This window comes from Notamacropus eugenii, chromosome X (assembly GCF_028372415.1).
Source record: "Notamacropus eugenii isolate mMacEug1 chromosome X, mMacEug1.pri_v2, whole genome shotgun sequence".
Lineage (NCBI taxonomy): Eukaryota > Metazoa > Chordata > Mammalia > Diprotodontia > Macropodidae > Notamacropus > Notamacropus eugenii.
This window is the reverse complement of record NC_092879.1, coordinates 52513516-52524413: the sequence shown is the minus strand read 5'-3', so window position 1 is coordinate 52524413 and position 10898 is coordinate 52513516. Positions and strand designations below refer to the sequence as shown.

At 40.3% G+C, this 10898-nt stretch overlaps 2 protein-coding genes across 7 annotated transcripts in view; one reads left to right on the top strand and one right to left on the bottom strand.

Moving 5' to 3' along the window:
* The window catches only part of LOC140515491 (uncharacterized), a 497421-nt gene that overhangs the window by 72324 nt on the left and 414199 nt on the right, over positions 1–10898 (bottom strand). The window lies entirely within an intron of this gene.
* LOC140515481 (fibrous sheath-interacting protein 2-like) overlaps positions 1–10898 on the top strand; it is a 100576-nt gene that overhangs the window by 82780 nt on the left and 6898 nt on the right. For 3 of the 4 annotated variants that reach the window (XM_072626194.1, XM_072626193.1, XM_072626191.1), the window contains 3 exons: positions 443–1018; positions 2034–2131; positions 9865–9899. In XM_072626194.1, coding sequence (XP_072482295.1) covers positions 443–1018; positions 2034–2131; positions 9865–9899 — 709 coding nt within the window. The remainder of the gene's footprint in view (positions 1–442; positions 1019–2033; positions 2132–9864; positions 9900–10898) is intronic. The other variant, XM_072626195.1, reaches the window with a different exon arrangement.

Genomic DNA, 10898 nt, shown 5'->3' with positions numbered 1-10898 from the left:
CTGGTGATAGGAATATCCACGCTAGAAGTTCACCTCAAGCTAATAAGATTTAGAAGTGCAAAACTTGAACTTGGTAATCTCTAAGGTGCCTCTAAACTCTTATGCATAGTGCATATCTTGGTTATGGAAAAGATAAAGCTCAAGCAATAGAAATTAGGAGAAAAAGCCAGAATTCATGTTAGTCCCTTTTTTTCTGTGTATCAAACAAATTGTCATAAATCAGCATGATCACAAATATGAGAAGAGTGTAGGAACACCAAACATTCTTTATACATTTCATGTTTCTTAGAAAACTACAGTGTACTAGTAAACATGATTTGATAGTACATCATTTTACTAAAACTAGAAATCATGTGCAAATCACTATATTGCAATAAAAGCCTGAGGGAAAAAAATACCCTGAGACAGTTACTTGAAATACTCATAATCTCTTTATTTTCAGGCTGTTTGCAGGAACTCATTTCAGAATATAAGAAAGCCTGATATCACCAAGGTGGAACTCTTAAAAGATGTCCGGAGCAAAAAGGACCTTATTATTCGTCTGGTTGCCCACGATATTGATGAAGAAGAGACAGAGAACAGAAGGGATGATGGCTTAACCTCTGACGAGGATGAATATGGTTTGCGAGAAGTTGTTTTAAAGGAAGAGTGTGCTCTTGATCTAATGCATATGACTATAAAGGATGAGGAAGAGGAGCCAGTGCAAGAAAGTAAAGTCAGTTTACCCAAGGTTTCACTGAGCTCCAGTAGCCTGAAGAAACTATTCTCCATAAGCAAGTGTTGTCAAACTATTCCTACTAGCACATCAGAAAGTATTCAAACCTCTCTAAGTCAAATCAAGGAACCAAGAGCCCAAGAAGTACTAGAAATATCAGATGAGCCAGAAGAACCAGATGAGCCAGAAGTGCCAGAAATCCCACAAGTGCCAATAGCTGTTGCAGAAAGCAAAGTGCTTACCCAGGTAGCATCCCTGACAAAGATCAAGTCTTTTGACTTGGAAGAAAAGTCACCTTCCTCCGTAAGTGACAAATGTGACTATGTTACTTTGGTTCTCTTATAATATTGGTCAGTTCTTTGATTGTGGAGAATGGCAGAAAAAGTGAATATGTTGCTGGTCAGTCTTCCCCTGATTTATGATCTCCAGGGTTCCTTCCATGTCTGAAATTCAGTGATTTCACAGTGTCACCACAGTGCCAATTATATTATCATACTGTAAATAGTTCCTTCACTAAATCCTCCTCTGATGCCTCATTGGGACATGGAAGTGTAAGTCCAGTGACAGATAGGGAGTGCCCAGATAATTCCTACAGACTCAGAGTCAGGTTGGCCACAGAGGGATGAAGTTTTAGCCAAAGCATCTCCCAGAGATTGAAATTTATGTCTGCCAAAGAAGCCCCTTACCCCCAACAGAATCCTATATCCTTGAAGTGGTGAAGTAAGCTGTAGATGCATAAAAGATGAAGCAACACTGATGGTCTTGAGAAAAGGCAGGAGGATGTAGTGAATAGAGCACCAGACTTGGAGTTAGGAAGACCTGGGTTTAAATTCTGTCTTGCAGACTTCACTTCTCTGGGCCTCCATTTCCTCCTCTAAAACTGTAGTCCTGTGATGATCCTAAGAAGCATTAGAAAAATAGAAAATGAGGTTGCCCTGAGTCAAGTGTAAAAAAAATCATCTCCAGGAGGGCCTCTCAACACATTTGGTCTCCACTCTGGATGCTGTAGAGTTCTGAGAGTTTTCTGGACAGGAATGGCATGATAGCAAAACCAAGCCAGGAGGGCCCCACCCCCAATCTGATGCCCCAGATTATTCTTTTTCTTCATTTTCTTGCCCTCCTCATACAGGGTTTATTTTGATGGCTCATGCTTTTACCTTTTCTACGCTGTCCCCCCCCACCCTCTCACATGACCCAATAACATTAGATGTGCTCAGAAGTGCTAGAGTTATGTGGGCAGTTAAGGGCATTTCTATGATAGATTTTTATTCCCCTTGCTTAAACCTGTGCTTTGATGTTTTTCTTCTACTTTTTTCAGCAAGAAGAGTTGAGAAACATTGTTTCGGAGCCTCCACGTTATCTGATACACAGAACTATGAGCTCATGCTCATACAACCAAGAGATGCTTTCCGAAGGGTATGGTTTGGTTGTTTTTTGGGGGGCTTTTTAGCAATAAGTTTATTTTGACTTCCTGTGATAAGCCCAAGTCTTCCAATATGTAAACAACAGCATAAGAAAAAGATATTAGAAGAGCAAGCATAAGGAAACTCCCAGAAGAGATTGTAAATGATCATCCTCATGTCCCTCACCTTCTATTCTTTGGCCTTTATTAAGCTCACCTTGCCTTTAGCCCTGTAGTGATCAAAGCATCTTGTTTCCGTGATCCCTTTTGAATGTCATTTCTCTCATATGAATTTGTTGCCGTTATCATCTCTAATTATGTAGTTGTAGTCACTGTGTATGTTCTTTGGTTGTCCAGTTGGCATCACTTTATACCTTTCTATGTGAAAGAAATATGAAATGAGACTTGTAAATATGTTGAAGCTAGATTATAAAAGTCTTTAAATGGCAGGCTTTGTATTTTATTCTAGAGGCTAGAGGGAATCATTGAAGGCCTTTGAGCTGGGCCTCTTTGAGCATGGGAAGACTGCTTTCGTTACAATTCAGAAACTTTTACTTTCTATAATTCGACCATTGTACCTATCACTCTTCCATCTAGGACTCTCTATTTTGATTACATTTTAGTAGTTTCCTGTTTTTAATTGGGTTTCTATAAAGGTAGCAGAATTTGTTTTCTCAATTTATAAGTTTTTTAATATCCAAATGTGGACTGCTTTTTGAAAATGTTCCATGAAGGTTTGAAGAAGTGAATTAATTTATCTAAATGCAACAAACTAATTTTTCCAAGATTCCATTGATGTCTATAGTTCCTTTCCTATTTATCAGTTCCCTTCTTTTAAAATATAGTTGCTGTGCTGTTAGGCAAATAATATTGGTATACTTTCCTTATGAATGGTGCATTTAAGCATGATGTCGTCCCCATCTCATAAATACTTTGTAATTTGAATTCAGCCTTGCCTGACTATCATGGCTACAGGTTCTGATTTTCTGGGCCAGACCTGTGACTTCTCCAACCAATGCTGAAGGGCTAATGGCAGCTAGGGAAATGTAAAGGAGCAACTGCTCTACCATTTATAATTTCAGAGGGTTGTTTGGGGGCCCTGAGAGATTAGGGACCACTCTTCCAGGGTCACACTGCTCGTATGTGTCAAAGACAGGATTTACCTGAAGCAGTGTAAATCTTATTCCAATTTTTCATTTTAAATCTGCCTTTGGGTGTTTAATGCTACATATGGTTGTCTTGGATTTTTTTTTAATCAGTTCGATAACCCTATTCTGTTTAATAATAGAAGTCAATCTATTTATAGTTAAATATGGTTCTGTCATACTCTGCTAAATTACGTTTTTATCATTAAGGAATGTATTCTACCTTCATTCACTAGAATTAGTCCAAACCTGTCTTACACATATGCATGGGAGAACATACATTCATCACCAAAGATGGATCCTAAATTCCTACTCTTTCCTCTCAAAGTTTTTCAGTGGTTTCAATCTTCCCCCTTTCTTTCCCTCCTTTCCTAAATGGAAGTGCTACTTTGGGATTATCTGTTCTTCCTTCTCCCTCAATTATCCATTTTTTGTAACACCTGCAATAAAAGAATTCTATCTTCTCATTCCTCCTTGTCTTTTACTTTGCTCTTGTTGGGAATTCTGTTGTAATATATGTGTTTTATATATGTATACATACGTTAACATACAGGTATGTATATATGCATATTTCCACATGTATATGTGAATGTATCTATCCATCTACCCATACACACTTTCTCATATACCTATATATACGTTTCATCTACTCTTTCTCCCTCCCCACCCTCAGCCTGTTTGTGGCCTTTAATTGTCAGTTCGGACAACCTGGCTGCTACCTTGCTATTGGTTCAGAGTCAAAGCCACTGTTGCCTCAATACTGATGAAAGTGGAAGAATATTCAATTTTACTATCTATCATTCTAGTGCCTTTCCCAAGTTTGTCCCCTTCTACCCAGAGACAACTATGGATCACACCACTCCCTACCCTTTGTGTTTTGCTCACCCTGTGAAATGTTTAAATCTAAACCCCATTTTTAGCCAGTCCAGGCAGAAGTTCATAATTGATTTGCATATCAAAGGTCCTAGCTAAGCCTGGCCTCCTTTACCAGGAGAAGTTCTTGGTTGATTTACATATCAAAGGCCTCACTGTGGCTTACTTTTGCCAGTAATTTTTTAATATTAGATGAATAATTGGTGTTCTTTGATAAGCAATGTTTTCCATCTTATCTACTTGTAAAATCTCCTTGTCAGGGTATCTTTAGTGTTTGACATCATTGTGTTTGGGTGAGTTGAATCTGGCATTCTTTCCTGTTGGTGTCTGTTGCATTGCCTATTTTATAGCCTGTCCTTTGATCTTCCCATAATTCTGGAAATTTTTTCTTGTATTATTTCAGACTGCCAGTGGTCAGTGAAACATTTATTAAGTGTGTACTATGTGCCAGACACTGCACTAAGCACAAGGGATTAAAAAAAAAAGACAATCCCTTCAAGGGGCTTACAGTCTAATGGAGGAAGGCAACACACAAAATAAGCCAAAAAGCAAGGTGCAGAGGGGAGCCAGGGAAAGTACTCCACGAAGAGGCATAGTAGGGCAGCCAGGTGAGAAATGATTTCCTGAAATATGGTGTCCAGACTCTTCCTTTCTTCACATTCTTGAGAATGCGTGATGGTTCACCTCTCCACAGCCTGTTGCATTGTTCCATCTTCTTTACTCTTTACATCCTGAAGCCTCCCTGCAGGTGACTTTCCATCACATTTTGCAGCCTTTTGGTCTTTCAATAGAACAATTCGATTTCTCATTAACTCCTGATTTTTCTCTCAGTTTTCCACAGCACTCTCAACATTAATTTTCATTATCATTCTATCTTGTTCCTTTTGGGGGGGGGGGAAGGGTAAGGAGGGGGTGAATGCCTAATGGCAGGTCTCACCACTTCCTTATTTTCCTTTAAGTGTTTTATTATTAAATCTGATGAGTCTTGTGAAACTTCTGGATTCATTTTTTGGATCACTGTTGGTACTAGTCCTTTTTTCTTCTGGTATCTTTTCTTTGAATTTTTTCAATGCAGAAAATACATTCATCATGTTTCCAGTGTTATTTTCCTGCTTGCTCATTTCCTTAACCATTCCTTTTCCCTTTCTGAGAGGCTATTATCTTTTTTTAAATTTTTTTAATTAATTAATTTGTTTTCAACATTCATTTCCACAAAATTTTGAGTTCCAAATTTTCTCCCCATCTCTCCCCTCCCCCCCAAAATGCTATGCATTCTGATTGCCCCTTCCATCAATGTGCCCTCCCTTCTAACAACCCTCCCTTCCCTTATCCCCATCTTCTCTCTTGTCCTGTAGGGCAAGATAAATTTCTATACCCCATTACCTGTATTTCTTATTTCCCAGTTGTACACAAAAATAATTCTCAATATTTGTTCCTAAAACTTTGAGTTCCAACTTCTCTTCCTTCCTCCCTCCCTACCCATCCCCACTGAGAAGGCAAGCAATTCAATATAGGTTATAAATGCATAGTTTTGCTAAAGACTTCTTTAATAGTCATGTTGTGTAAGACTAACTATATTTCCCTCCATCCTATCCTGCCCCCCATTTCTTCTATTCTCTCTTTTGACCTTGTTGTCCCTCCACAAGAGTGTTTACTTCCAATTGCTCCCTTCTCCCATTTGCCCTCCCTTCCATCTTCCCCCCCACCCTGCTTATCCCATTCTCCCCTACTTTCCTGTAGTGTAAGATAGATATTCATACCAAATTGAGTGTGCATGTTATTCCTTCCTTGAGCCGAATGTGATGAGAGTAAGTTTCACTTTTTCCCTCTCATCTCCCCCCTTTTCCCTCCATTGGAAAAGATTTTTTTCCCTCTTTTATGAGAGATAATTTGCCCCATTCCATTTCTCCCTTTCTCCTCCCAATATATTCCTCTCTCTCCCCTTAATTTTATATTTTTAGATATCATCCTTTCCTATTCAATTCACTCTGTGCCCTCTATCTATATTGTATATAATCCCTCCAACTACCCAGATACTGAGAAAAGTTTCAAGAGTTACAAATATTATCTTTCCATGTAGGAATGTAAACAGTTCAATTTTAGTAAGTCCCTTGTGATTTCTCTTTACTGTTCACCTTTTCATGCTTTTCTTGATTCTTGTGTTTGGAAGTCAAATTTTCTTTTCAGCTCTGGTCTTTTCATCAAGAATGCCTGAAAGTCCTCTATTTCATTGAATGACCATTTTTTTCTCCTGAAGTATTATACTCAGTTTTTCTGGGTAGGTGATTCTTGGTTTTAGTCCTGGTTCCTTTGACTTCTGGAATATCACATTCCATGCCCCTCGATCCTTCAGTGTAGAAGCTGCTAGATTCTGTGCCATCCTGATTGTATTTCCACAGCACTCGAACCACTTCTCTCTAGCTGCTTGCAACATTCTCTCCTTGACCTGGAAACTCTGGAATTTGGCTACAACATTCCTAGGAGTCTCTCTCTTTGGATGTCCTTCGAGAGGTGATCAGCAGACTCCCTCAACATTCCTTTTGCCCTCTGCTTCCAGAACATCAGGACAATCTTCCCTGATAACCTCATGAAAGATGATGTCCAAGCTCCCTCCCCGATCATGGCCTTCAGGTAGTCCCACAGTTCCTAAACTGTCCCTCCTGGATCCATCTTCAAGGTCAGCTGCCTTTCCAATGAAAGATCTCACATCATCTTCTGTTTTTTCACTCTTTTGGTTCTGTTTTGTAATTTCTTGGCTTCTCATAAAATCATTAGCTTCCAATCTGTTCCATTCTAATTTTTAAAGAACTATTTTCTTCAGTGAGCTTTTGAGCCTCCTTTTCCATTGGCTAATTCTACTTTTTAAAACATTCTTCTCCTCATTGGCTTTTAGGACTTCTTTTGCCAATTGAGTTAGCCTATTTTTAAAGGTGTTATTTTCTTCAGCATTTTTTGAGTCTCCTTTAGAAAGTGGTTGACTCACTTTTCATGATTTTCTTGCATTGTTCTCATTTCTCTTCCCAGTTTTTCCTTTACCTGTCTTACTTGATTTTCAGAATCCTTTTTTGAGCTCTTCCATGGCCTGGGACCATTGCATATTTATTTTGGAGGTTTTGGATGCAGAAGCCTTGACCTTTATGTCTTCCCCTGATGGTAAACATTATTCTTCCTCATCCGAAAGGATGGGAGAGAATACCTGTTCACCAAGAAAGTAACCTTCTATAGTCTTATTATTTTTCCTTTTTCTTGGGCATTTTTCCAACCAGTTACTTGACTTTAGGGTCTTTTGTCAAGATTAGGGTATACTCTGGGGACCTGTAAGATCTCAGTTCCTCCAAGGTGGCACAATCAAGGAAGAGGAGTTTACTCTCTGACCAGGCTCACAGCTTCAGATAAGTTGCTCAGTTCCTTCAGGGGCTTTGGGCAGGGGGTGGGGAGGGGCAGAGCCCCCACTCAGGGCTGAGGTTCAGATCAGCTGCTCAATTCACCCAGGGGCTTTATCCACCAATGGATGCTGACTGCTGCCTGCCTGGCCACCATAGCCACTGCAGCCTGGGGCCGGGGCTAGGGGAGGACCCTGGTCCCTTGTTACAGAGGTGAAAAAGCTCTCTCACTGACCTTTGAAGCTGTCTTTGGCACCTGCGGGTTGAGAGATCTGCAAACTGCTGCTGCGGCTTCTGGGGATTCCAACCCCGGAGGCCTGCTCCAGTCCTGCTCTTCCCAGCACCACAAGGCCAAGGTGGGGCTGCACTATGCCGTTCACTGTGATAGACCTCGTCTGTTAGCCTTTCAGGTCACCCTGGACCAGAAATCTCCTCCACTCCATCTTTCTGTGGCTTCTGCTGCTCTAGAATTTGAGAGTCTTTCTTTGCAGCTATTTTATGGGCTGTGGGGGAAGAACCTAGCATATGTGCATCTTTCTACTCCACCATCTTGGCTCTGCCCCAGCATTATTATCTTTTCAGAAGCTTTGATTATCCTTTCTTCCTACCTCTTCTCCCTCACCTTTTAGACATTTTTTGATATTTCTGCCTCTATCCTTCTGGAGGGTACTAGGGACCTGGGCTTTCTAATACCATATTTTGAAAAGGTAGAAACTTTCAATTATACTAGTATTTAAGTAGGAAACTAAGTGAAAAGAAGAATTGTTTAGTGGGATAACCACAGACTTTGGAGAGAAAGGAATTGGATTTGATTCATGCCTCTGCTATTTATTGAGTGGCACTGGACAATTTTGCTTCACTCTCTGGGTTTTTTTCCTCCTTGTGTAAAATGGAGGGAGAGAACTAGATGATCTCAAAAGCTCCTTCAAACTTTAGATGCTCTGATCAAATTTTTATGTCCTCAACTATGCTATAAAGCAGACAAAATTCCATACTCTGTCCCCTCAAGCACCAGGCAACCATGGACATTGTGGTACACCTTGGCTATCTAAAATCTTTCTCCCCACTGTGGTTTCCTTTCCAGTTATGCCCCAGCTTCCAAATCTTTCCTTCCTGTCAGGGATAGCATTAGTGTGTGGGATAGAGTGACCCTTACTCAAATTAAACTCAGAGGCTTCTCAAGGTAGAAGGCAAAAAGGAATTTATTACAATTTCATGAGAAGGGGTGCTTCCCTCGAGACCATGGGTGGGGACAGCAAGGGAGTGCACCTGAGTGGAGCAGAGTACAGCAATGTATGGTCCTAAAACAGAAACCCTGTAGCTTCTCTTCCCATTGGCTGGGAATCCACACATATAGTCTAAGCACGGGAATCTACTACCCCAGAGACAAAGAACACAGAAAGGATCATTGCTCACCAATGAGGGTTTTTGTTACCAAATATGGAACTTAAGGGAAGAATGCTGATGTGGTGTGACCATAACTTTGGTGGTTCGCCTCCATCTCGGAGCATTTTATTTACCTAAGGAGGCAAATGACCAAGAAAGTCCAATCTTACTATCAGTGATGTCCTTCAAAAGACTGAACTTTTAAAATCAATACTTTAGAAAAAGAGGGCAACTCTGGATCTCTCCAGATCATTAGCGATCATTTCTGTCATGGCTATTTATCCATACGTCCCCCATGGAAAGTCAACATGGCATAGTGGATAGAAGGTGGGCTTGAAACCAGTAGGACCTGGGTTGTATACTGTCATGGACATATGTCCTTCTGCCATTGTGGCAGTTGTTTAAGTTTTGGCAGGAAGGGTGGGTATTCTTGGGGAATTCATGTCTGAGGGGTCTTCACTTAATCTGATTTCATTCAGTAGCAAGCCCTAAGAGCACCTCCAGCACTTTTGTAGGAGGGAGAGAGCGAGCATGCTTCACTCACCAGCTCCTCCCCTGCCAGGTCCCACCCTCCATTTGATACAGGAATGCAGCCCATGACCTGAGGTTTACTTTCTCCCTTCCACTTGGTGCTGTACCCCAGGTGAGCCCCACCCCAAATTTTCCCAAAGTGCTAAATGCTAAGCCACCCCAATGGTTAGCAGTTAGGACTAGTAATAAGAGTCTGGAATTGGCAGCAACAGAGGTGAGAGAGGATGCAGATAAATCTAAACCAAGGTCAATTCAGGTATCACTGTATTTTGGTTCTACAACATTCTGCTTGACTTGGAACCTAGAAGGGATCATTTTTGTCATTATCTGACTATATCAATACTTGACAAGTTGTTCTTTTAATTAACATGTAATTTCTTCCTTTACTGACTAAACAAAAAATGAAACATTCTCTTTTTTTTCCAACAGTGACAGCAAAGGATCAGGCAAGAAATCAACTGACGGTTTGATTACTTATTTTTAATTTGCATTAGAGCTTATTTAAGAAACACTGGTCACTGCTTTGATACCTTTTAAATCTGAAGTTATTAAATAATACTAATAATATACATAAAATATTTTAAAATATACATGATTTCATCCTTATTAATCCTCCCTCCATGCCTTAGTATACTGTCTTCATGATTTCTTATGACTGAAAACATTTATTACTCCAAGGTCAAGTTTCTAATGAGAAAGTTTCTCATACCCTACCTAGGGTAGGCCTTGGAGGTCAGAAGTTGTTACTAGGCCCAAAAGCCTAGTATCATTTTCATGCTAAGGCAGCAAGGGAAGACTTCAGTAGAGGAATACTTGTAGGAACTCATATTTATATAGCACTAGAATGTCTATAACCAAGCACCTTAAAAGGAAGGTGGTATATTCATGATTCCCATCTTGGAGATGAGGAAACAAAGCCCCAGATAAGGGAAGGGACTTGTCCAAGGTCACTCAGGTAGGAAGGAAGTGTTGGAGCCAAGTCTAGTAGGGGAGCTTTTGAACCTTCTACTCTACTTACTTCTTAAGGCTGCCAGAGTGGAAATCCTCAGGATTAGGCCACCAGTTTGTTTGCCTTTCCAGAAGTGAATAACTTACACATGCAACTCACAGTCAACGCAGCAATGGCTTGTCTGTCTGAATCATTATTAAGATATGCTAAATGATGCCATAGTCTGACTTTAAAACAACTATGCTCTCATGGCAAATACTTGCCTATTCCAATTCTTGAATGGAAATACTGAAAGTATCAATGTTGGCTTGAGGATTGTATTGGTTCCCCCCCAAAATGTAAAAAACCCTAGAGTTAGGAAGGTCTCTGGGGATGAGCTATGGGAGGACGTGGACAAAAATGGTCCAGGTTGTGAAGGTGAGGCTAACTTAAGATCTGCATCAATGGAGGGAACACATCTGTTGATAAGACCACAGATCCATTGAAAAAGCAGAGAATCAAACATTCAAGGCAG